Source organism: Lagenorhynchus albirostris, chromosome 3 (assembly GCF_949774975.1).
Source record: "Lagenorhynchus albirostris chromosome 3, mLagAlb1.1, whole genome shotgun sequence".
Lineage (NCBI taxonomy): Eukaryota > Metazoa > Chordata > Mammalia > Artiodactyla > Delphinidae > Lagenorhynchus > Lagenorhynchus albirostris.
In genome coordinates this window covers 55247093-55275086 of record NC_083097.1, presented here as the reverse complement: position 1 = coordinate 55275086, position 27994 = coordinate 55247093, and the positions used below count along the sequence as shown (strand labels likewise).

Genomic DNA, 27994 nt, shown 5'->3' with positions numbered 1-27994 from the left:
CAGAAAAATCAGAATTAAGTTTGTTTTAAAATACATTTAATAAAATAACCCAGTTTTACATATTTTACATGAATAGAATATTTACAGATTTCTTTTAAAGCATTTAATTAATGTTTACTATTGTGCCTTTTTCACTATATCCTTCAGTAGTACAATACTGTCCAGTGTTCTCTGTAACTAAAAAATTAGCTTCTTGGGTAATCCTCCTGGGGGGAAAAATGAGGTTGTTTACATTTAATCTTATAGCAATTTTAACCAGTCATTGCATTCCAACTACCTCTATTTTTACTCGCTTTGATTTTCCAATAGCACTAGTTAAACATTAAGCATACAGTGTACCAGAAGGAATTTATGAAAAGAGCAGGATGCACATGGACAGTACTTGTAACTCTGAGGTATACTCAAAAGTGCCCATGTCCTTTTAAAAAGCATGATGTAAGTATTCTCAATGGAAGTAAACATAGCTAAAACACCACACTCAACTTTATCCAATTTAAATTTATACAAGTAAACAGGTCACAGTCTACATTTCTTAGCTGCCCTTCAGTCACTAGCTCTATATTAGCTATCTGGAGTTTTCTGAATTCATTTCATTTCTTGTGAAAATGAGCGTTTTACCTTGTTCCAAGGCCTCTGTTCTCTTCCGTTTTGTTGCCGCGGCTGGGTTGGACTGCTCCTTTAAAGCGTCCACTGGACAGTTTGGTCTTGGCAGCTGACATCCAGGCGTTGGCCCTGGCCGATTACTGAAATACTTAGTTTTCAATGCCTTTCAGAAGAAAAGATACCAGAGAAAGTAAGGTTTTAAGTGAATATATGAACTGTGTTTAAGAAAAGCTAACCGCCAAAATTGTAAGGAGCATTAAATATACTATGTGAATACACCCCCTCCCCAAGCAAACTTAATTTCAAGTATTTCGACATGCAGATTACTACAAATAAACATCTAGCAGCCTAAGACTGATTGATAATTCCATTACTATAAGAAAAAGACACTACCTTCAAATTTTTCCACAATAGCCTATACTAAGTACAAAATATCCATAGTAAGATATTGTAAAATTCATCTCCCTACACATTATAGGCTCTGTAGTTCAAAACACAGAGACAGACTTGTTTAAAAAGAACTTCCAAGTTTATCTGTCACATCTATATGTATTCAAATTCCAAATCACATAAATTCTTAAAAATAAAGCTTTTAAAAAGATGTGATAGGTTGGAAACAATGGATTAAAATCCAACAATCCACTACAGATTAATAGAAATTTTACTTGGAAGGACTTACCCAAGGTTACTTCTATTTACTACCAGTCCAATGTTCTATAATATGATATTTTTACTTAGTTCCAAAATTCCAATAAAAACAGTTTTATTCTAGATGACAAAAGTTCATACTTTATCTGCATCATAGTACTGTTCAATAGCCACAAAAATTTAAGGTATTTCCTTTTGGATAATTCTTTTATGAACAAAAAGAAGCCATATAAATTTGTCAAGCATACCTCCCCCTACTTGCCAATGTAATATCATATGCAGTAATAATTTAGAGATTTCTTACTTCAGAAGAGTTGCATTTATAAAATATTACTTGCAAATCATAGCAGTTCCATAAGTAAATTAAACTAATTTTGAGCTACATAGAGATCTAAGAAGAGTAACTCATTCCAACTTTTAGATATCTACAAGCCAAAATCCATTAAAAAAATTCATTCTATCAAAATACAACCCAAGTAAGTCATCACAACTAGTATTTTTCTATATATTTTGAGTTTTACTATTAATGAAAACAACTTTCTAGATAATCTGACCTGGTCTCAAGTTTCTTATGATGGAGATAATATGCATATATGCATGAGTGAAAAGGTAAAAATGAGTTACTTGTTTGAAATTAGAGTAATTCCAATGGTAAAATATCTAGTATATATATATTAATGTGGCATGTACTGCTACAAAGAAAAGGTTTGTACAAGTAAATGCATTAAACAATGATTTGGTAGTCTGTAATAAACTTAAGTGAAAAAAAATCCACTTTGTATTCCTCATATATTGTACATTAATATGTTTTGTGAGATATGAAGATTTGTGACATTTCAATTGGTCTCTTCCTTTATGAAGGCAAATCATTGTACCGTGTTGCGTTTTTGCACTGCCTGTCCCTGCCCCAGTTTTCTGTGCTTGTTTTTAAAACAAAGAAAAAAACCTTTTCAAATCTATAGGTCTTATATTTTTGTATTGGATAACATTTCTCTCTTCTTTTATAAGAGCAGGTATTCTTGGTCTTCCACATTTTTCTTGAGTTTCATTCTTATTTCCTTTAAAAAACTCAGTTTCAGTGTTTTTCTGTTTAGAATACCTTTCAATCTCTTGTAAGTATACAGTTGTATCAGACTATACCATTTTCTCCCTATTATCACTTTCTGACTGTGACAATGACCAGAATGCATATTTGAACTGCATTTTATGGGGAGAAAACAAAACACTTTTGGCACTGATTTTACCACAAAATTTTACTTAATACATAAGAGTTTAATTGAAATATACCAATGCCTTAACAAATACAAAAAGCTTTTTTTCCTCTCTAGTGAACTATTTGAAAGCAAATTAATTATGAAATAGAAATGTATTTATATGTGTTTAAGCAAGAATAAACTCTCCTGTACTTGTGTGCATCATATACTTTAATACCAGTCTGAATAGTGCTTGTAGCTTAGGGAAAAAATAAAATTTGTTACTCCTTAAAACAAAATAGAAACACATCTTTTCGGTATTTAAAGAATGTTAGAAAATCTTAAATTCTAAAGATATGCTAAAATACCTGTGTGGCTGTAATTCGAGTACACGGATTAAATAAGAATAAGCCTTGTATAAGATCTAGCAAGTCATCTCCTGCTGCAATGAAGATATGCTGTAACGGGATTCCAGGGAAACTCTTAAATGTCACAAAATCTGGAAGACTACACATGTCCTGTAAAAATATTTTTATAATTCAAACGTAAGTAAAGGATTGAAAGGCATGTAGATCTCAAATGAATAAACAGAACTGTCATACGGATGATATGATGATCTATGTAGAAAACCTCAAGAAATCTATTAAAAAACTCCTACAACTAGTGAGCAGACAAGGTTACAGGAAGGTAAACATAAAAAAATCAACAGTAGTTCTCCATACCAGCAAAGAACATGTGGACACTGAAATGAAAAACAATGCCATTTAGAATCACTCAGAAAGAATGATGGAATGCTCTGGTGAAAATCTAACAAAACATGTGTAGGACTCATATACTGAAAGCTATACAACACTGATGAAATAAATCAAAGCTCTAAATAAATGGTGAGACCTATCATGTTCGTGTATTGGAAGATTCAACACCATAAGGATGTCTATTCTCCTCAAATTGGTATACGGGTTTAATGCAATTCTTGCCAAAATTCTGGCAAAATTATTACAGATATAGACAGGTTATTCTAAAATTTATATGGAAAGGAAAAAGAACTAAAATAGCTAAAAACAACTTTGAAAAAGAATAGAAGTGGGAGGAATCAGTCTACCTGATATCAAGACTTAATATATAGCTACTTAATTAAGACTGTGGTATTGACAGAGGCAAAGGTATCATAAACAGCACTGTCCCCTCCAAAGACATTTTTAATCTCATACCTCATAAAAATTAACTCAAAAAGGATCACAGACTTAAATGTTAAATGTAAAACTATGAAACTTACAAGAAAAAAAATCACCAGGAATATCTTTTTGTTAGGACAAGAGTTCTTTGACTTGACATCAAAAGCATTATTCATAAAAAGAAAAATGATAAAAACAGACTTGATCAAAATTAAAAACTTTTACTCTGGAAAGACTGTGAAGAGGATGAAAAGACAAACTACAGTGTAAGAGAAAATTTGCAAACCACATATACAATCAAAGGACGAGTATCTCAAATATATAAAGTGCTCAATACTCAGCCAAAGTACAAACAATCCAATTAAAAAAACAAGGAAAAGACAAGAAGAGACATTTCATTAAAGCTATACAAATGACAAATAAGTACAGGAAAAGATATTCAACACTATTCATTAGTCATTAGGGAAGAGAAAATCCCTCAGAATGCTTAAAGTAAAAAAGTGACAACACCAAATGCTAGAGAGGATGCAGAGGAAATGGATTACTCATATATTGCTGGTGAGAATAAAAAATGGTACAGCCCCTTTGGAAAGCAGTTTGCAGTTTCTTAAGCTAAATATGCAACCCATGACTCAACAACTGCACTCCTGGTCATCTGTCCCATAGAAATAAATGCTTATGCTTACACAAAAGCCTGTATGTGAATTTTTTTGGCCGTGCAGCTTGTGGGATGTTAGTTCCCCAACCAGGGATGGAACCTGGGCCCTTGGCAGTGAGAGTGCAGAGTTCTAACCACTGGACCGCCAGGGAATTCCCTTGTACATGCATGTTTATAATAGTTTTATTTGTAATAGCCCCAAACTGGAAACAATGCAGATGTGCTTCAACGAGTGAACAGTTAGGACAAACTGTGGTACATTCATACCACTCATCAATAAAAAGGAACGAATTATTGATACACACAACAATCTGGATAAATCGCCAGAGAATTATGTTGAATGTGAAAAAAAAATCAAGCGGAGCGGCTGGGCCTGTGAGCCATGGCCGCTGAGCCTGCGCGTCCGGAGTCTGTACTCCACTATCCACTACGGAAGAGGCCCCAGCAGTGAGAGGCCCGCGTACCGCCAAAAAAAAAAAAAAAAAATCAATCCCTAAAGCTTACATATTATATGACTCCATTTATAACATTCTTGAAATGACAAAGTTATAAAAATGGAGAACATATTAGTGATTGCCAGAGGTTAAGGAAGGAGTAGGAGTGGAATGAAAGTGGGCATGACTGTAAAAGGGCTCTTTGTGGTGATGTCCTATATATTAACTGTATCAATGTCAGCATGCTGGTTGTGATTTTTATCCTAACTCTGCAAGATGTTACCACTGTGGGAAGCTGGGTAAAGGGTGCAAGGGATATCTCTGTATTTCCTTCTGCATGTAAAGCAAAATAAGAATTTTTAAAAATCCACGGAAAACATCAGTAAGCAACTACTATTTAGAAAATCATGTCAAATAGTACAGAATAAATATTATGAACATGGCTCTGGAGTCACTAAGACCCAGACTGCAGCCCTAGCTCTCACACTGGGTAGCTTCAGGCAAGTTACTTAACCTCACTAAACCTCAGTTGTCTCATCTGTAAAATGGGAACAACAGTACCTACCTTAATAGGATTGTTGGGAGAATTAAATATAATTTATGAAACCCTACCATTAATGGCATACAGTAAGTGTTCAATAAATGAAAGCTGTAAGAGCGTATTTCACAATTAGAACATACAGCCAACTTTCAATTAGAAAGTTGAGGAAGTAACAGCACAAAAGAAACTCAATTTCAGTTTCAGATAATTTCATTATCGTTTTAACCAGAAGATAAAAAGACTGATCAAAATTTCTCTTTTCTAGTAATTATTTTTTCCCCAGAATATGAGGCTATAATAGAAAGGAAAATAAAAAGGTCTTCAATTATAATTTTTATTTTTTATTTATTTACTTATTTTTTTGCGTTACACGGGCCTCTCACTGTGTGGCCTCTCCCGTTGCAGAGCACAGGCTCCGGACGCGCAGGCTCAGCGGCCATGGCTCACAGGCCCAGCCACTCTGCGGCATGTGGGATCTTCCCAGACCGGGGCATGAACCCGTGTCCCCTGCATCGGCAGGCAGACTCTCACCACTGTGCCACCAGGGAAGCCCCTTCAATTATAATTTAAGAATGAACAAATGGGACTTCCCTGGTGGTGCAGTGGTTAAGAATCCGCCTGCCAATGCAGGGGACATGGGTTCAATCCCTGGTCCAGGAAGATCTCACATACCGTGGAGCAACTAAGCCTGCGAGCCACAACTACTGAGCCCGCATGCCTAGAGCCCGTGCTCCACAAGAGAAGCCACCGCAATGAGAAGCCCGCGCACCGCAACAAAGAGTAGCCCCCGCTCGCCACAACTAGAGAAAGCCCGCGCACAGCAATGAAGACCCAACGCAGCCATACATACATACATACATAAATAAGAAAGAAAGAAAAAAGAATGAACAAGTGAGAATTTCACTGAACTGTAATATATAAAATTTAGCAATTTATATTGTTTTAAATTTTATCACAGATTTAGTATTTCTTTTTTATAGACACGTAATGGTTTAAAAATAAATAACAGGGAGTTCCCTGGTGGCCTAGTGGTTAGGATTCTGGGCTTTCACTGCTGTGGCCCAGGTTCAATCCCTGGTTGGGGAATTGAGATCCTGCAAGCCATGCAGTGTGGCCAACAACAACAAAAAAATTATAATACTAAAAAATCTTGATTGTGTTAGTGAAAATTCAATAAATACACCCAAATCCATCAAGATATTGATAAACTAACATGGAACATCCATAAAATTAAATATTATATGGCTTAAAAAGAAAAAGGTCAATAATATTAAGTGAAGAGCAAGTCAGTTGCAAAAAAAATTCGTATGGTGTGATCCCTATTTTGCTAAAGAACAAAAGAAAAAGCAACTCTATATGTCTATATGTGCATATGTGTTTGTGTGTGCATCCTCATAGCAAGGCTTTACAACAAAATAAGAGTGATTAACCCTGGAATGGGAATTACTGGGATGGGGGAGGGCTATAAGTATATAGAAGGCTGGGTGGTATATCATAATTTTAACTTTCACTTTGTATAACATTTGCAATGAGTATATATTATTAATAAATTAAGACAATTAGTACATTTCTTTAAGTAATATTCACGTTATGCACTATACAGAATTCTAACTAAATTTCAAAGAACATGTATGAAGGCTTACAGGCCACTGTTCTTCAGTTGGTGTGCCCAAAGTTTCAAATATTCTTGTTAGTTGATCAAGGTCTGAATCTCCTGGCAAAAAAGGAACCTGAAAGAAAGTGAGAGGCAGCCACTTCAAGATAGTTTTTGATAGCTGTTACATAAATAATACTACAAATTTAATTTAATAAGAAACACTAAACTATAACAAAAATTTAGTCTGAGGCATACTGGATACGGCATTAGATCCTGCCATTGCTATCCAAGTAAAGAGTACCATACTGTCCATTTTATTCACGCCTCTCATCTTTAATAAACACTTACCATGTAAGAGGCACTGTGCTAAGCCCTAGACATTTAAACAAGGGAACAAGACAGTCCCTGCTCTCCCCTGGGGTGGACATGGTGAACAACGATGATGCCAGTAAAGCAGTATTTACAAGATGATGTGTTCAGTGAGAGCACAGGATAGGATCCTAGCCCATATGGGAACAGCACCTAACCCACTCTGGACAGGTGAGGGAAGGCTTCCTACAGGAAGTGGCCATGAAAGTTGACAGATGAAGATGAGAGTTGCCGAAAGAAAAGTCTAAGATGGAAGAAGAAAACTATCCTAGCAAAAGGGCAGGTGCAAAGGCTGGGAGGCAAGAGAACACATCTCTATTCCAATATTATTTAAACAATCTCTTGGCAAATTCTTTCATTGAAGAGGTATACTGGCCAACTTTAAGAGGATAAATAATTATAAGTTACATATATACAGTGGAATATTACTCAGCCATAAAAAGAAACGAAATTGAGCTGTTTGTAATGAGGTGGATAGACCTAGAGTCTGTCATACAGAGTGAAGTCAGAAAGAGAAAGACAAATACCGTATGCTAACACATATATATGGAATTTAAGAAAAAAAAATGTCATGAAGAACCTAGGGGTAAGACAGGAATAAAGACACAGACCTACTAGAGAATGGACTTGAGGATATGGGGAGGAGGAAGGGTAAGCTGTGACAAAGCGAGAGAGAGGCATAGACATATATACACTACCAAATGTAAGGTAGATAGCTAGTGGGAAGCAGCCGCATAGCACAGGGTGATCAGCTCGGTGCTTTCAGTGCCTAGAGGGGTGGGATAGGGAGGGTGGGAGGGAGGGAGACGCAAGAGGGAAGAGATATGGGAACATATGTATATGTATAACTGATTCACTTTGTCATAAAGCAGAAACTAACACAGCATTGTAAAGCAATTATACTCTAATAAAGACGTAAAAAAAATAATAATTATAAGTTAAACGTCAGTAAGCTGATAAGAAATGATCAAAATCTTTGCTACACAAAGACATTATTTTCCAATTCATTTCTCAGACATGTAAGTATACAGGAAAAAAAAAAAGGAGTTTTCTTTACTCTGTGAGTTAAGAGGCCTTTGGCACTGTTAAAGGCAATGAAAAAGTTTATAGAATCACTGGGAAGACATGAAATTAAGTACCAAGTCTCCAACATTTTTATTACTGTGGACCTCTACCAGCAACAAAACATAACAAAAACACCTCTGCCAGTTATCAATATACTCCAAATTCACCCTTTTTGACTCTCCATAAAAATGGATCTGGGCCCTTTAAATATTTTTCCTTTGCCAAGTGAAGCTTTGTCAGTAGAGAATGCAGGAGAGACATCACAGGAAGAAAAGTTTTGCTTCCTGGTTCCAGTCGGCTTGCCTGGCAGGCTCCTGCACCACTCTCAGCTTCTAGAATTGGTACCAGGTTCCTGCAGTGTGACCAGTTTCTCCAGTGTTCAGCTCCAACAGTGCATGGAGGCCAGCAGCTTCCCTCTAGAATGCCCTGCAGATGGTTCTGTAGCAGTGCCTCTAGAGAAGTGCTTTCCTCAGCACCTGAAATACCCTGAACAGCTTTCCTCAGCATCTAAGAGGACAGATTTCCAGCAAGTTCAGCACAGCTCTACAGCAGCTTCTCGGCCAACCAGTGAGCCACACTGTGCCCTCTTCAAGAGGTCTAGATCTCAGCCCTGGGTGTCCTCTCATTGGGTGCTCTGTCCTTAGTCCTAGCGTTACCCCTAGGTATAAGGGTAACTGCTCTTTACATCTGCTATTCCTATATTTTTTAGAGTTCTCCTTACTTTTTGTTAGTCAATCCCTCATTACTACAACCTCTTGTCATAGTTAATAATTCTTTATATTAAACTTCCCTTTTCAAATTAATGTGTGGTTTCTATATTCTGATTGGACCCAGACTTAACATAACCCCTATTTAAAATATGTGTTTATAATAGCGTGCTATCATGTATATTAAATGTGGATAAAATAGAAACTAGAAGGGATATTAAATAACATTTCATAAATCTTTTTTTTAAATATTTATTTATTTTTGGCTGTCGGGTCTTAGTTGTGGCCCATGGGCTCTGTAGTTGCGGCATGTGGGCTTAGTTGCCCCGCAGCATGTGGGATCTTAGTTCCTCTGACCAGGGATTGAACCCACGTCCCCTGCACTGGAAAGCAGATTCTTAACCACTGGACCACCAGGGAAGTCCCCATAAATCTTTTTAGACATGCTCACATTTTCTTCTTATACCTTCTTCTTATACCTTCTTATACCTCTGCTACTTTGCAAACCACCAACGTAAATTGTATTATGAGATCTGAAGACAGGGACACTCATCATCATAGCCTTAGTTTTGTGAGCAAGCTTGCAATTTAACCAGATTTTAAGGATGGCTGTTTTTGTCTGATGTAAGAAATTTAAATTAAAATGAGCTGCCTAATGCGTGGACTTTGGATCCCTCACAATGTGTTCTGTTGTCTTCAATGTTGCTTTTGAGAAGTCTGATGCCATCTTTTCCCTAATCCTTTATTTTGGTTTCTGTGTAAGCTTTTCACGTTTTTTCTCTCTGTGGAAATAAAGGCTTTTTCCTAAGAACCCCCGGTATTCTGAAATTTCACCATGTGTCTGGGCATGGGGCTTCTTTCATTCATTGTGCAGAATCTTTATGGCACTTCCAACCTATTCACATCCATCAATGCTGGGCTATTTTCTTATGAATTTCCTACCCTCGATTTTCTTTCTTCTCCTTTGCTATATTCTAAGATCACTCCTGGATCAATCTCCTAATTTTCTTATCTTTTCCCTACTATAGTCCATCTCTTTTATCTTTTGGTTCTATTTAATGAAAGAGTTCTTTAGCTTACTTTTCTACTATTTTTGTTTGCTTTTAGTTATCCTTTTTGAAAAATTTCAAGTATACTTTATTCTTTGATTGTTCCTTCAGTAAAAGAGCATCATGTTCTTGTTTTATGTATGCAGTATATTCTCTCAGTTCTCTGAAGATTTGGTGCAGGTGGGGAGGCGAGGATGAATTTTCTTCTGCTACCTGATAGTTTCTATTTTTTCCAAGTTTCTTTTTTAGTTTGTTTCAGTCTGTCATTCATGTTGGACGCTTTCATCAAATACCTGATGATCCTTGCCAATTATCTGGTTATCCTTACATGTTGGAAGCAGTCATTAAATACCTGAAAATCCTTGATAACTATCTGGTGATCACTGGCTAACCATTCATATTTAAAGGTAAGGTACTAAAAAAGCTGATTCAAAGCATTCTATCTATGAAAAGAGCTTGTTAACTCATGGCCTTTATCTAGAAAGACTGGACAGGTAGCTTAATGCCAGTTACCTACGGGTCTATTCTCTGGGACCGTTCAGTTCTTCCAGTGAAGGATCCTCTAATCTTTTACCTGAGTTAAAATGAGCTGGCTGCCAAGGTTCTGGGAGCTGAACAGGGAAATAAGTTGGAGGTTTTACTGTTTAGTTTGCAGACTTTCATGTAATCTGTGTGTTTTCACCCTGGCATCTCACCCCCATCCTTCACTGGGTCTAAGGATGCCCATGTCTAGAGATTCCTGCTTCAGTTTCTTTGGAGAATAAACCTTTCCCTGGTGGAGGAATAAGTCAGGGGGAAGTATAGCTGGGGGAAGGAAAGTAACCTGGTCGTGTCGGGGACCTTGTTATTAAGTGCTCAATATACAGGTTTTTCAACCAACCCTTCTGTTTTTAGTCCTGCACCTCATTATTGCCATCAATGATCACTCTCATTGCTAAGCAACTCCAGGATTCTGTGTGCCAAACAAAATTTGCGTTCAGTTGGTATCCGTTTCTGAAGACTTTTAGCCTTCTTCATTTCTGGCTTCATATCCTCTGGCATAGTGTTACAGGCACCTCCTAATTTCAAACATTTATGTTTGTTTCTTTTTAGAGATAATTTCTGAGGGGGGGAGATTTTTGCCTTGCCATCTTAAAAATCCTCAAGATATAATTATCACTTTATTTTAAAATGTCTTCATTGTATTAAGCATCAATGCAACGTTGACTAAAAAAATCCACTGTCTGGGACTTCCCTGGTGGCCCAGTGGTAAAGAATCTGCCTTACAATGCAGGGGACGCTGGTTCGATGCCTGGTCAGGGAACTAAGATCCCACATGCTGCAGGGAAACTAAGCCCACGTGCCGCAACTACTGAGCTTGCATGCCTCAAGTAGAGAGCCCGCATGCAGCAAACTACAGAGTCCATGTACTCTGGAACCCATGTGCCACAACGACAGAGCCCACGCCTGAAGCCTGTGTGCTACAACTAGAGAAGAGAAAACCCTCATGCCACAACTAGAGAGAAGCCTGCACGCCACAATGAGAGATCCCACACGCCTCAATGAAGATCCTGCATGCTGCAACTAAGACCCAACACAGCCAAAAATAAATAAAATAAATAAATAATAAATCTTTTTTTTAATGATTTGGCCTCCCAAGTCCTAGTCAGTATTTTTATATTTATTTGTTTGTTTATTTATTTTTGACTGCATTGGGTCTTCGCTGCTGCGCACAGGCTTTCTCTAGTTGCGGTGAGCAGGGGCTACTCTTCCTTGCGGTGCGCGGGCCGCTCATTGCAGCAGCTTCTCCTGTTGTGGAGCATGGGCTCTAGGCACGAGGGCTCAGTAGTTATGGTTCGCAGGCTCTAGAGCGCAGGCTCGGTAGTTGTGGTGCACTGGCTTAGCTGCTCTGCAGTACGTAGGATCTTCCCGGACCAGGGCTCGAACCCGTGTCCCCTGCATTGGCAGGCGGATTCTCAACCACTGCGCCACCAAGGAAGCCCTTTATTGTTCTTTTATCCTGTTCTATAACAGCTTCTTAGAGGACACCAGAATTTAACCAATACAATTGTGACTAAGCATATGAATGAAAACTTTTCAGTTTTAGGAAAAAGAGTCTAATTAATCCTAAAAGGAAGAGAAGTACTGAGTTCAACAGTACAGGAACCCAAGAGGGACTTCCCTCTGGTTCTTTTCAGTATGACTCCACTCATGACTTCTCTTTTAAAATTGTGTTGAGATTCATCTTTTTAAGAACAATGACATTGTAGAAATTTATTTTTTCTTTCTCAGGTCTTTACAGAGAGGCAGGGATCACAAACCAAATATCAGAAAATCATCAAGTTTTTTTATGCAATAGGCATGAACAATAACGTTCTTGAACATCTGATATCCTATAGCCTCTAACACCCATGTGCATCCAGAAGCCTATGCAAAAACTGATGGAAGCTCTGTTCTGAGCTGATACAGCCAAACTGAAGTATTGGAATGTCAGAGGGCTGAAGATCAACCACAGGCCAAGTCATTAGCTCTGGATCCTCACCATCTGGATGAAGTAAGAGTATGGCAGGCAGCTGCTGGTTGATCAAATTTTTGTATCACCACATCATCTCTAGGGAATGCTCTAATGCAGGCCAGTAGGATGCCCAGTGACCTTCCTATAAAGCATAAAATGTCTCCCCCAAACTACTTCTTATTTACAAACTAAAATGGTTATCTTTGAAACTATCTAGACCAGATAGTGGCATTTGCTCAGTAGGTAATATCCAAGTTTAGATTTTTTATTAATCACTATGTCTCATAACATGATTAAGAAAAAAGAACATAAACAGATCATAAATTAAAAAGTAGATTTGTGTTATTTAGTGACATAATACTCCACTAGTATAAATACTTCTCAATTCCTTTTCAGAGGTCAGAATGCAGACCAATTTGCTTCTAAAATGTTTTAAACTATATAGACTACTTTGGTTGGATATAGGCTTACTTACTATTGCTCCTGTTTTCTAGTTATTAAACCTTCTATAAAATTTATATAGGAAAAAAACACTTTAAAGAAGTTAAACGCTTATATTAGCAAATCTTCTGAATTATCCTGGCTTTCAACTATTATCTATTTGGACTGCAGAATCTCACCACAGATTTAGAACTGTGTGGACAGCATTTCCAAGGATATTTTCAAATGAGTACAGAGACAGTTTAAAATAGGAAACATTTTTCTTTAATTGTGCTGGAAAAATATATGGCAAAATGGTACAGTTCTTCACCAAATAGGGCTGCCTGTCAACTCCTTCATAACCTTAATAATAATTCCAACAACGATGCCAATGATTAGCAAGACTCCAACTATGACTTCAACCAGGTCCACAATTTCTAACCCATTTATTCTCAACTGCTATCTCTCTCTCCTTACTTTCTAAATGGAATGATCAGTCATAACACTAGGGGCTATGGAATTCTGTTTCTGTCTTGGTCATGAATGAACTGGGCTTTTGAGAGTTAACAGATTCTCAAATGTACCCTTCCAGTAAACTCTGTTTTTGTGAGTAGCATAGTTGTCACACCAGGTGATTCAGAGGACCCATTATTACAGGGATTACTTATGTCATCTTCAAGCCTAAATGTGAGGGTTTCTTCTACAAGCATTCAGAAGGGTGAGCATCTCAAAATGATGCATAGAACTCACACTAAACTAAAAAAGACATTTAAGAAGGTATCTTCTCTCTGGCGTACAGAAGCTATTTTCTGTGTTCAAGGAAATAAATAGCTGTATTTTTGTGTTTTGGGTTCACATTTCTTTAAATACACATGGCTTGAGGAGAGGGGGAGTAGAGGCTGGAATCTGGAATGTAAGAAGGAAAAACACTCAGCCTCAGTGTGATTTCCCAATATTCCTCTGCCTTCATCATTGAGAAGGGCTAAACTAAACTTCATAGCTAAAGAAAACTTACCAAGTTGGCATCTTTCTCTACAGTGAGGGAAGGAAGAGGATGTTTCATTGTAAGATGGTCTCAGTTTGAGAAATGCTATAGGACCACCATGTCTGCTCTGCTTGAACAGAACTAAAATGCTCCTCTCATACAATATTTAAAGTTATGCAGAGTTGCATCTGCAGTGGCTGGTATTACGTATCTCTTAAAGTGTACTTTTAAACAGCCCAAACAAAAAAGTACCAGAAGTACGTAAGTTTATCCTAACACTTTTAGTTACTGTAGAGACAGTACCATACTACAACCCAATGAGTTTTATTATAGTTACATTTCAGAACACAGAATGATCTGTAATAAAACCTTTATTGTCCTAAGTGGGAGATCTCACCTCGCATTAGCATTAATAAAAAGGTTGTACTTGGCAGAGGTTTTTTTTTTATTAACCTGTTTGTTGGCTTTTTGTTTCAAGGATGGTACTCCTCTCTGGGAATTACCTCTGGGAAGATAATTATTACACAAATTATAAAAACAAATTCCTATAACAATACTGAAGTGTGTACATCAATTCCAGACTTACCCTTAGGAGCAACTCTGCTAATATACAGCCAACAGCCCACATGTCCACACCTACACCATACATTCTAGCTCCAAATAGTAGCTCAGGGGCCCGATACCACCTGAAGAACAAAAAGAAATACTGTCATTTTAGGATGGAATTAAAGTATTTCTTAGAGAAAATTCCTCAGCAAAACATCATCTACTGATGAAATGCACTTTTATGGATATATTAACTCAAGAAAAATTGGCTATAAAATCAACAAGTTCCATATTATTGCCAGGAAATTACATATACCCTTAGTCCATTCACTCTCCCACTTTGAGATGAGTAACACTTTCTTTCTCCAGGAACCCTCAACACCATCCTTCCTCTCAGCTGATGACCTTATTTCCTACTTCACTGAAATAATGCAAGTAATGAAAAAAAATTTCTACAGACTCACCTTCAGTCATTTGTATTCTCACAATCCGCCTTCCCATCCATAACTACAGATGAACTAGCCATGATTGTTTTTAAAGTCAATCCCTCAACTTGGGCACTGACACCCCACTCTCCTGCCTATTTTCAAGGATATTGCTCCTGCAATTCTCTCCTCTTTCTCCTACATCAACTTTTTGTTCTTACTAGATTTTTAACATCAATGTCAAACATACCATTATTTTTTCTAGCCTTAAAAAATAAACTAAAATATAAAGAAACAAAAAACAAAAACTTCTTTGGACCCCACTTCCCCTAACAGTTACCCCTCATTCTCTGGTTGTCTGTTCTTACTGTCTCCATTTCCTCTTCTCTCATCCTCTTAAACCCGTTGCAGTCAGGCTTTCATCCCACCACTCCACCAAAATTGCTCTTGTCGAGGTTATCTAAATTGTTAATTCTCAGTCCTCACGTTAATTTGACCTATTAGTAGCATTTGATTTGCAAGAAGAGAAAGTATGAGAAACGAGTAGATGAAAACCAGTGGCACACAATACTCATGTATGTGGGTCCCTGTTTTCCTGAGTCCCCAGTGTTCCTGAACGATGGGTTTAATCTTTCCAGAAATTACATGAACAACTACTTATATATCCCTTACTTTTTACTCAGGGCTCAGGTGACTGACACTCAGTGAGATCTGGAGAAAGGTGACAAAGTAATTTAAAAGGATAGAGAATCTGATGACTTCTCAGATCCTTACAAGAGTCAGAGAAATTAACAAATGTCATCCTGACAAGATAAAATCTACCATCCCTATCTATTTAATGTGATTTTTAGTTTTTATACATAAGAAGTATAAACAGAAAATGGAAGCAACTAATAATATGCAAAACCCAAATATAAATGCACTGCTTTGTTTAGAGAATTTTCATTCACACTGAATGATATAAAATGTGGAACCAAGACTGACCAATAAAATAAACACAGGCCCCCCAAATCACATGCTTATGTACAAGAATAGGCACTAGAGTTCCAATCTACCTAACTAAACTGTATAAGAAGTATAAATTAGTCCCCAAAATAACTTGGTAAATCTCTGAGGACTGAGTTAAATTCAACTCCGTTTGAAAGAAGGGCTGTATATTTTTTTTTCACTGTGGTAAGATATACACAATATAAAAAAGGGCTATATTTTTAATAAAGTACCAATAGTAATCCCTGAACTCTGCCAAAAGTTCAGAGAAGACAAATGATGCTCATCTGTGTAATCACAATCATTTGTGTATATCCTACACAATATAAGGTTTCAGTTAGTTAAGGAATCCTTACCTGGTTACAACCTGATGTGTATAAGCTCTATTGGGGCTCCCAAATGATTTGGCCAGGCCAAAATCTGCCAGTTTTAAAACTCCATTTTCATCTAGCAACAAGTTGTTTGGTTTTAGGTCCTATATAATAGAGGTTTTAAACAAACAAGTAAGCAGGGTGGAGAAGAATATCACAATGATACATTTAGTTGGCTTAAATTTAAACTTAGCAGAAATGGGGTAACACCCCAAATCTAAACAACCACCAATATTATTTTTATTGACATAAAATCCTACAAAGCAAAATAAGATTGGCCATATTACTTAGTGAGACACTGGGTCAAGGTACTTAATTTCACGAACCTATTTCACAGGTTTGCTGTGAGGATTAAATTTAATATTTCCTGTAAAAGCCCTAGTGTAGTGACTGGCTCATAGTAAGCACTCAATAAATAGCTGCTGCTATTTAATTTAGTAACAATATATATGGGGAATTCCCTGGCGGTTCAGAGGTTAGGGACTCTGCACTCTCACTGCTGAGGGCCCGAGTTCAATCCCTGGTCGGGGAACTAAGATCCCACAAGCCACGAGGCCAAAAACAAAACAAAAACAAACAAACAAAAAAACCCCCACTATGTATGAACTTCAGTAAATAAAAATATTAGGCACTTACAAGGATGAGGAATACAGTCTTCACAATCTATGCTAAAAATATATTAGCAATAACCTAAAAGGGATTCCAAGTGTTAAGTATGAGAATTACTAACTATAACTTACTTATTTTTAGCTATTTCATCTAAATAGGGTGCCTAAGAACATCTACCTATCTAAATTATCAGCCTTGTTCTAGTAGCTGAATGCTCCTAACAATGACTCAGTCATTTCAGAAATTTTATTTCATTATTTCCTAGAATTTTAGAGCTACTAGAAATATTTTTCCAAAGGTATTTTTGCATTGCATAATTTAATCCAGACTCCCACTGTTTTTGGTTTTGTTTATTTTTTTCCCATTACAACAGTATAGCACAAAGAACACTGGACTTCAAGCCAAAATGTCTAGGTTCTAATACTATTGTCAGTTTTCAGCTGCTGACCTTGAAAAAAAATACGTAACTTTGGTCAGCAACTTAGCTCTTCAACTATGAAAAACATGAAGGACTAGGTCTCTTCCATTTCTAAGTTTCATATAGTAATTCAGAGTCCTCACAGCACCACGTAGTGGAACTGAAGGGAGCACACAGAGGAAGAAGGTTGGATAAAATGGCCCAGCTCTATTTTGTAACAATTTACATACTCAGACCTTTTGTGTAATAAATTGGCTACAACATGAAGTCTGACTACAACATGAAGAATCAATAATACTTGGTTAAAAACCTTACCCTATGTAGAATCCAATGTTGATGTAAATATTCTAATCCTTGAAGAGTCATCAACATGTAGGCTTTGATGTGTGATGGTGTCAGCACAAGACTGTTATCTTTTATTATAACCTGTAAAGCAGGCATACAATATACAGGTAAGCTTTATTATTCCAAATGGACTCTACTATATAAAATCATTTACAGACATAAAATGGATTTATTCATAGAGGAGAATCTCAAGAGAGCTTGCCTAACTCTCCTTAGGAAGTACTGTCAGAACCTCCAATTATATGGTTAGGGAAAGTATCTTTGGTTTGGAAAGAAAGCAGTGCTTTATGTCCTACTGCTTTGTTTTTAGGCATCCATGTAGCAAACATCTGTTGTTTTCACTTGTCCCCAGATACATAGCCCCTTCTGACAACAGCATTCAACACTCCATCTGTTCCCAGCTTAGTCCACGTGGTTAAAACAGGACTGTGCGCTACCTGTAGACTTCAGAGGTAGACACACGACCCAGGCATGGTCAGTCACCACACTGCAGCCTGCTTTCCAGACTAGCTCAGGGATGGATAAGTGAGCCAAGCCAAGGCAAATATTGGTGCTAGAATCAAAGGGAACAAAGCACTTTCTTTCCTCAGGGATTATTAAACTCTAAGGACAGAAGCCTGCAAGTGCCTGAGCCACTATATTAAGAAATTCTACCCATGAACAAGGCAACAGAGAGAAAACACTGAGTTAAAGTGAAAGACTGTGTTACATTAGCATTATTTGTGAACTATGCCTCAAGTCAGTCAGTTTTTTCCTAGACTTTTCGTTATATGAGATAAAAATTCACATTTTCTTTTTTTTTAAATAGGTAAAATATACCCTTTTAATCTCACAGTTCTATGAATTTCAACAAACACATCCAGTTGTGTAACCACTACCATAATCAAGACATAGTTTCATAATCCCCTAAACTCTCCCCAGGCCATTCTCTACTCAATCCTCCCCTCGATTCCCTACCCAGGCAACCACTGATCATTTTTGTTCCTTTAATTTTGCCTTTTCCAAAAAACCATACATGGAATCATATAATATCAATAGCTTTTTTTTTTTTTTCGTGGTACGCGGGCCTCTCACTGTTGGGGCCTCTCCCATTGCGGAGCACAGGCTCTGGACACACAGGCTCAGCGGCCATGGCTCACAGGCCCAGCCGCTCCGCGGCACGTGGGATCTTCCCGGACCGGGGCACAAACCTGTGTCCCCTGCATCAGCAGGCGGACTCTCAACCACTGAGCCACCAGGGAAGCCCAATATCAATAGCTTTTTGAGCCTGGCTTCTTTTGTTTAGTATAATGTATTTGAGATTCACCTATACTGTTGCATATGTTAGTAGTTTGTTTCTTTTTATTCTCAAATAGTATTCCACTTTATGATTACACATTCACTTAATGAAAGCTATTTGGGTTGTTTCCAGTTTGGGTAGTGACAAATAAAGCTAAACATCTGTGTAGTCATATGTTTTTGTTTCTCTTGGATAAATAAATACGTAGAGGTAGTATTTACTAGATTGTACCTTAAGTGTATATTTAATTGTATAAGAAACTGCCTAACTGTTTTCCAAAGTGGCTGCATCACTTTGCGTTCTCATCAGCAGTGTATGAGAATTCCACTTGTTCCACATCCTTGGAATGTCCATTACTGAGATTCAATTAATATTAATGAGAAGTATAAAATCTTATTTTTCTCAAAAAGAAACCTGGCTTTCAAAAGGATATTCTGTGATAATATCACAAAGAAGTTCCAAATCCTCCGAAGCCAAACACTCATTTTTCGAAAAAGGAATGTTAATAAGGTATTGGGAACTTGGTAGACACAATGCTATTGAAATCCAACTCTTGTATTTAACCCTGGGAATATGGCTAAATGATTCAGAAGATCTTTGACTTGAGAACACATCTAGATTTCAACAAAATTAAGCATTCTTTTGACTGCCAGTATCTTCAAAGGTAGAAAATAAACATTTAGATTCTCTTTGGATAAATAGAGAAAAAAAATTCCTCCAGGAATTTTAATCTTACCTCTAGGTCAGTTTCCATAAAATCAAAGACAAGGCTAATATTAGATTTATGTCCAAAAGCATCAAGGAGCTGCAAAGCAAAATTTAAAAAAAATCAACATGCGATTCTCTATTAAACACTTGACAGTATTAAAGTAATTTTTAAAAAGTTAAATATTTGGATTGTTGATAATTCTCTGTAAAGTTTAAATAATTTTATTAAATTTAATATTTATCCTTTTTTTGGGCTAGGAATTAGTACTTTGAAGCACAGGATACTAAACCTTACTATTAAAAACAAACTCACTAAATACTTAACCTCTCCCTCCAAATTTTGGAGTTATAATAAAGATATGAATTAATGAAAACCTCATTTAAGTCTCCAATTTAGAAAAATTCCCAAACTTGGTACTTAAGAACATCCTACAAATAGCATCAGCAGCTATCATTCATTGAATGAGCGTGTTCTCTATGCCAGGCACTATCCCAGGTACTTTACGTGTATTCAGTCTCATAACAACGCTATGAGGTAGGGACTATGGCACAGAGTTCAAGGGAACTTGCTAAAGGTCTTACACATGCTAGAGCTCTCTAGGCTTCAAAATGATCTCTGACAAAATCAGCCTGTATGCCAATATTTAATTTATTTCATCAGTTGTATAGTTTTTAAGACACTGCCTACAAGAACAATTAGGATAGAAAATAAATTTCAGCCTTTTTGCAAGGCTCGTCTAGAACAACTTATCTTGCTGAGCCTTCAATCAACATCTACCACATTCAGGAAAGGCAGGGTCCCAAATCCCAGAAACAACTTAGATCATACTCACACCAATTATATTTGGATGACTTAGCTCCTGTAATAATTTTATCTCTCTTAAAGCTGTTCTATTTATACCTACATAAAAAGGCAAAGAAAAAAGTGAAAAATAATTCTGAAATCTCAAACCTTCTTGTAAACGTATTTTTTGGGAAAGGTCAGTCTGATGAAATAGCGATGACTATTCCTCAGGAAAAAAATAACAATTTTTATGACATATCTGTTTCCATTTTATATTGCTTTATTTTTAAAATAGCTTAGCACAGACTATGATAAATGGTGAAAAAAGTATTCACTTTATCTGTGAGATATCAGATCTGAAGACCGCTGGAACAACATGTACACAAGTGTGTAGCATATAGGTGAGAAGTTAATGGCTCCCTTCTCTTGCCTTATGAATATCAGTGGCAGATTCTTTAAGCTAACAGCAAACTAGTGATTAGATACCATCTTGCCCAATGTGAAGGATGGTACTCAACATTTAAAATAAAATCTGGTACTAGTTATTACAGAGATGATGGATCCTTTATATAGGAACTATTTCTTGATGACTAAATAGGACTTAGCACTCTAGCAAATAAGGCTTTGGAAGAAGGGGTAAAAAAAAATCTTTCCCCTCCATACATTTATTCTATAGTAAGCTTTGTATACTTCCATGAATCCGGAATTTTCAAAGTAATCAGAAGCTCAGAAGAAGAAGAAACAATGGCTTGTAACAACACCTAAAGCAGTAATGAAGACAGCAAGACAAGTCACTAATAACCTTGCTGTCTTCCATCTACTTAGGTGACTTGAATATTCTTCTGAACACCCAAATGGTGAAAATCACAAATATCCTATCTCTATCCTGAGTCTATCTTTACTCTTCTGGGACCCTGCAATAACTCTATCCAGAACCACTGTTAACTTTAATTAATACTTTGTTCTCTTCCTCACTGAGAATAAGAACCTTTCCTGTTCTGTCAGATTACATGAAATAACTTACTCACCATCTTTAGCTTCTGATCTATGTCCAAGTTTGATCTGGCAGAGGAAAAAACAAACACATTAGAAATATGTTAAATTATTTAGACCAATACATATATATAAACACTTCAAGGACTTCACTGGTGGCACAGTGCTTAAGAATCCACCTGCCAATGCAGGGTACACGGGTTTGAGCCCTGTTTCAGGAAGATCCCACAGGCCGTGGAGCAACTAAGCCCATGTGCCACAACTATTGAGCCTGCGCTCTAGAGCCTGCGAGCCACAACTACTGAGCCCGAGTGCCACAACTACTGAAGCTCGCACACCTAGAGCCCGTGCTCCGCGACAAGAGAAGCCACTGCAATGAGAAGCCCACGTACCACAACAAAGAGTAGCCCCCGCTTGCCACAACTAGAGAAAGCCCCCCGCGCAGCAACAAAGACCCAAAGCAGCCAAAAATAAATTAATTAATTAAAAATTTAAAAATTTCTTAAAAAAAACATAGCAAAAATATGTAGCAACTCATATGTAGCTAGTATTAGTCGGCAAGAAGGGAGTGGGAATCATGAATCAGAAAGGCAAAATTAACAATATAAGAAAGGATCAAGTACCTATCATTCCTTTCCCCTTAAGTTTTGAATTACACATCTTTGTTAGATTAAATGAGGAACAAATAATTAAACGCATAGAGGCTAATAAACAAAAGGAGCACTTCAAGTTAGACTACTTCGGAGGAAATGCGTAACGCATAAAAGATGCTTAATGTGTCCAACAATATGCTCCCAGGGACCACATTTTCCAAAAAGAAAAATTACAAATTGCGACGGATATAGAAAATGGTTAAACTGTTGTTACTGTGAATAAGCACATCAAACTGCATTAACAGGTTCAGTCTTACACAAAACCAAGTACCAGGTTAAAGAACAAGAGCTAACTACTTTATACAATGACAATGTAACCAAGAATACAAAAAAAAAAAATCCTACTCCAGAAAATCAACTATTCTACTTTAAAAGATATCCCCCACCTATATACTAAAAATAGAACTTTTAATTTAAAGGTAGGCTATTTATTATAGCACCAAAAAATATAAGGCACTTAGGAATAAAGCCAACAAGAGATGTATGAAGCTTTCCATGAACACTATAAAGCACTCTTAAAATATGCTTAAGAAATGAGATCAAAATAAACATAGATAGCATGTTCATGGATAGGAAGACTCAATATCATAAATACATCAAATATGTCAATTCTCTTTAATGGAACTAAATGTAAAGTACAAGAGCATTTTTCAAGGACATTGACAAATGGATTCTAAACTTTATATGGAAAAGTAAAGAGCTAAGAACAGATAATTTAAAACATTATTACATTTTCTAAACATAATAAAAAATAGACTAGTTTCATGAAGCCATCTACTTCATCACCCAGATTCAATAATTACCAATATTTTGCCATACTTACTTCATTCATTCATCCTCCCCTTTTTGCTGGCTACAATATATACTTTTTCAAGTCCCAGACTTCATGTTATTTCATCCCTATATACTTTAAGTAGGCACCTCTAAAATGTGGACATTTTCTTACATAACTATAATGCCATTCTCATACCTAACAAAATTAATAATAATGCCAGAGTAGCATATAATAACTAGTTCATATTCAAATTCTCCTGATCTGTTTCAAATTTCTCAACTGACCCATAGAGTAAGCCAAGATAATTTTGAAGAAAAGTAGCTATGTGGGACTTACCAGACTTCAAGACTTTATAAGGCAATAATAATTATAGGCTTATTGTATTGGAGCAGGGATGGGGGAAAAAAAGTCAACCAGTAAAAAAGAATAGTGTGCCCAGAAACAGAGAACTTGGCATTACAACTCACCAGGAAAGGGACATACTATCAATAGTGTTGAGAGAGCTGGGGAAAAACTACTGGATCCCCATACTACACAACAAAGAAAATTTAATTCCAAATGGAATGAAGACCTAAATGTGAAAAGCAATACTTTAAAATTTTTAGACGAAAATATAGTAGAATTCTTTATAACCTGGAGGTAGGGAAGCACACAAAAAAGGGAACCAATAAAGGAAAAACATGGACAAATTTAACCAGATTAAAATTTTAAATATCTGTGCCTCAAAACATATCATAAATCAACAAAAAGTCCAGCCAAAGACTGGGAGATGATGATGGAAAAAATTTTTACATACTGAAGTATGGAGAAGTCATTCTGGCTTATACATGATTTAACAAACTTTTTGCTAACTAGAACAGCCTGTTTTGTGGTCTATCAAACACACATTGTACATCTGCTTTTAACCATTGAAAAAAAAAGGGTGCATTGTCCCCGAAGTAAAGAATGTCCATTTTGAAGATAGGGATAAATGCCTCCCTTCCAGGGACTTCAGTAGTAGTACTCCTTTGATGATAAGGCTCCCTTCCCGGGAGCCATGGCCATACTGACTCACTGTGTACTCGGTGACCTGTCTTCGGCTGATCTTTTTTTTTTCTTTTTTTGAAACTTTGAAGGAATGTACCCCTGTCATGCTTGATGTTTTCTGTTCTGACAAGATATAAATTATGCTGAAAACCATACTTCTTCAGAACAGTTCCTCAGAGCTATCTGACAGACTGTCTTCTGGACTATAATCCTCAGTTTGGCTTGAATAAATACTCTTCTATTCTTATCACAGATCAGTAATTTATTGTTTACAGCAACGAGGGTATCTCCAGTGCAAATTTCTGATAAAGGATCGGTATCCAGAATATATAAGAAATTCCCCACCAAATCAACAGGAAAGAAAAAAATGTAAGCAACCTAACAGAAAAAGTCTAAAAAGCCAATAAATCTAGGAAAAGATGATCAAACTCACTGGTAATCAGAGAAGTATTAATTGAAAAAACAACCATATACCATTTTCGATCCACCTAATTGACAACTGTTGTAAAGTCTGACAATACAAAGATGGTGAGAACGTGGTAGGAGGTTAAACTGATCCCACCATTTTGGAGAGCAATTTGACAATATATGGTGACATTGCTGCGTAGTCTCTATGCAGCAACAATTCATAATTGGTTTCAACTAAAGATACATTCTCTAGAGAAACTCACATATGTATAAGAATGTCTGTAGAAGGACTGTATAAAAGTAAAACATTTTAAAAAAACCAGCTTAAATGTTTATCAACAAGAGTTTGAACAGACCAATTTTAGTGTAGCCACATAATAGAATCTAATCACTGATGAGCATGAATAAACCAGATCTACATGTATCCATCTGGAAGATTTCAGAAATAATACTGATTCAGAAAAACAAGTTGCAGAAGAATATTGCGTGCGCGCGTGCCTGTGTGTGTGTGTGTGTGTGTGTGTGTGTGTAGGGAGAGAAAGAGTTTAGAAGTATGCAACACTATATATTGTTGAGATACATAAAACAAATACTGAAAAATGAGAAAGGCTCCAAAAGGCTACCATAGGGGACTGGTTAAATAAATTGGGAAACATAAATTCAATACAATTGTTTTAAAAGGATAAGGTAGATTAATGATGTCTTAAAAGTCCAAAATACAATAGGCAAAAGAATACAGAATACATAGCTTATTATCCCTTTTTTTGTAAAATTAAACATGTCAGTAAATGAGTGGGAGTAGAAATTGAGTGTTGGGAGAGGAAGGTGCACAAGCACCACATCTCCAATGTTTACAGTAGGAAGTATAGAAAATGTCTAAAACTAGGGAAAGCCACTCAAGAAATAATGATAAGCATACTATCTAAAGAAATGGATGTAAATAGCAGAGAAAACAGTTTTGGAGTTGAAAGTGATTGCTCCAAGGAGTGAAAACCAGGGGTAGAGGAGACAGGCATGCTTGGCCTAGTAACTGACTTTTTTTAAAAAAAAATTTTGAGAATAACTGGTTTAGTAGAAGGAGAAATATTTCTGCTTTTTTTTTTGAGGTACAGTTTATGTATACTATTACATAAGTTTCATATGCATAACAACGATTCACAATTTTTAAAGGTTATATATTCATTTATATAAAGGTTATATTCCATAAAACCACAAAGATGTACTATTTGAAATAAAAATTAAATGTAAAAGAATATTCCATTATGAGTCACTTTCAAGGGGTACAAGTCTATCACTGAGAAATAGGATGAATTCTAAATCCTAGTTTATGATAAAAGTAAGCAAACAAGAAAACCCACTAGGATTTTCAGAAAACCACAGAATTCAATGAAATTATACCAATTTGAAGAGACTATATCAGTCAAGTCAATACATTTTTAATGAATGTCTGCAAATGTACCAGACCCAGTCCTAAATATAATTCAAGGGGTAGTAAACAGAAAATAAACTCATAGGTAAAAGACTTTAGATTTTGATAAACGCTATGAAATAATAATAGAGAAATATGCAAAGAACACCAGGTAAGAAGGGAGGCACACCTGTTTTAGCTAGAATGACCAGCAAAGGCGTGTATATACAGGAGATATTTGACTGAGATCTAAATGATAAGGAATCAGTCATGATTCCTGATTACATGATTACTCAAGTTTTAGAGTAAAAATATACTAACCAGAAGGCAGAGCAGCAAATGCAATGATACCGGGACTGGGATGAATTTAATATATTCAAGGGACAGAAAGGTCAGTATGGCTAGAATAAAGTGAACCAGGGGTAGAATCAGAAAAATAACTTCAGAAAGAATTAACAAAGTTAAGGGTTTCACAAGGGAGTAGCTATGGCATTGGTTTATAGAACATAAACTGGAAAAGGAGATGAGACACGTCAGAAAAAGTAAAAAAGATAACAATGGCAGGAATGATTGTGGAAAGGAAGAGTGGGAAGGAGGTGTTAAGAGTATGAGAGGGATATGCTTCAAAGGAATTAGGGATTTTCAAGGAGAAAGATTCAAAGCAGCAACAGGAATAATAAGGAAGGTGGTCACCTAAGCCACCAACAGGCCTGAGGTGTGAAGAAACCAGCTTCTCTTGAGAAGGTTATTGATTTCCATAGTATGGGAAAAGGCAATCAACCTGGGAGCACGACACCTGGATCTAAAACCTGGCTCTAGCAATTACTATCTGTGACATCTTGATGAGTCACCTAATCTCTCTTAGCTTCAGCCACCTCAAGTGTAAAATAGAAATACTTTACCTACTTCACGGGCTCTTATGAGGATTAAATGAAAAAACGAGGGTGAAAGTGCTTGGTATATAGAGAGTTAACTAAATATGACCGAAGTTTCTTGAATGAATGCGAGTAAAAAAGCTACTGAAACCATTAAAAAAAAAACCCCCGCACCACAGCAATGTCATTAATGCTGGCGAAAGCCTTTCATGGTAAACCTGTACTCAGGAAATACAGATACACAAAGTGGATTCAGGTGAGGCAGAAATAGGGCCCTGGAAAGGTCAGGTGTTCTGAGGACCCAAGAGACGAGCAGTATTTGTCCCCTTTTCCAAGGTCTGCGTTTATAGAACAAACATAACACACAGCTTCCTCTTCATTTCAATTTCAATGAATGCAACAAAACACAAGTTCAACCCGAGTTCCACGTTGGAACACAAGACACTAAGAAATTCTATTTTCTTTGAAAATGACCTAAGTAACTCCTCACTAGCAGAAAACGGTCAAGAGAAGTAAAACGGCCAGACACCGGCTCCCATATACACACATCTTCAAGGAGACTCAAGGAAAAACAAATTGCAACTCACTTTCTTAATGGCGACAATTTGGTTGGTGTTCTTGTCTCTGGCCTTGTAAACCGTGGCAAACTAGAGAGAAGAAGAGAAATAAAGTTAAGTTGGTGAGAGTTTTTTTGGTTTGTGTTTGCCTTTTTACTTTATTAGATTCGGGGAAGCAAGGAACCCAGGGTTCTTGGAAAAAACTCGCGGCGGCTTGAAACGTGGTGGGGCCGTCCACGTCTCGTTCCAGTCTATTCTTCGGAGAAGGCCGCTCAAGGTCTCATGTCCAGGGTGGACAGAGGGGCCGCAGGAGGGGTCTGGGCAGCCTCCCGCAAGCAGAACGAGTACGGTGGCCCGTCCGCTGGCTTCCACGAGAAAACCCGCGACGGTGTGAGGCGGCCCGGCGTTCCCCGCTCAGGGCCCTCCGAGCCCCACCCGAGAATCTCACCTGTCCCTCGCCGAGGAAGTCCAGTTTTTCATAACGCTTTGCTCGCGACTTCACGTCCACAGCCATCTGTCACGCGGAGTTCGACTCCAACTGAAACGGGAGAGCTCCCAAGACAGCGAGAATTTAAAGCACCTTAAAGCCTCCCACAGCCACTTCCGCCCACTGAGCGCCGATGCTTCATTAGCTCCGCCCCCACTTCCGGGGTGGGCGGGGATGCTGTTAAGTAGGTCCGGCCAGAGCCCGCCCTAAGGGAGCGGCAAGAGGCAGGGCTGGAGGGCTCTTCTGCGCCGCACCCCGTCCTACCACGTGACCGCAGATTGTACCGGAAGCGGGGTTCTCTCGGTGGTGGCTGTGTCACCCTGTTACCGTTTTAACTTAGATACTTTCTTCACTACCGAAGACGGATCAGCGCTCTGATACGATGCTCTGTGTTCAGGATTT

General features: G+C 37.2%; 1 protein-coding gene across 2 annotated transcripts; it reads right to left on the bottom strand.

Moving 5' to 3' along the window:
• Window positions 1–19: 19 nt before the first annotated feature.
• CDK7 (cyclin dependent kinase 7) lies at window positions 20–27733 on the bottom strand. 2 transcript variants are annotated; one of them, XM_060146107.1, is made up of 12 exons: window positions 27554–27733; window positions 27136–27195; window positions 21439–21472; window positions 20460–20527; window positions 19655–19723; window positions 17610–17720; window positions 16253–16371; window positions 14525–14624; window positions 6896–6982; window positions 2813–2962; window positions 619–766; window positions 20–206 (listed from the first exon to the last, which is right to left on the bottom strand). In XM_060146107.1, exons 1-12 carry the CDS (start codon window positions 27617–27619, stop codon window positions 178–180), a joined length of 1041 nt encoding a protein of 346 aa, XP_060002090.1. In that variant the 5' UTR covers window positions 27620–27733; the 3' UTR covers window positions 20–177. The 2 variants fall into 2 exon arrangements, with proteins under 2 accessions (XP_060002090.1, XP_060002091.1); XM_060146108.1 differs by lacking the exon at window positions 20460–20527.
• Window positions 27734–27994: the final 261 nt, after the last annotated feature.

Bases quoted from the DNA above. Each gene is read 5' to 3' on its own strand.
- CDK7 (XM_060146107.1), bottom strand. From the start codon at position 27,619: ATGGCTGTGGACGTGAAGTCGCGAGCAAAGCGTTATGAAAAACTGGAC. The intron at 27,196-27,553 runs GTGAGATTCTCG...TCTTCTCTCTAG, and splicing joins ACTTCCTCGGCGAGGGACAG to TTTGCCACGGTTTACAAGGC. The intron at 19,724-20,459 runs GTGAGTATGATC...TTTGCTTTGCAG, and splicing joins GTCATCCAAATATAATTGGT to CTCCTTGATGCTTTTGGACA.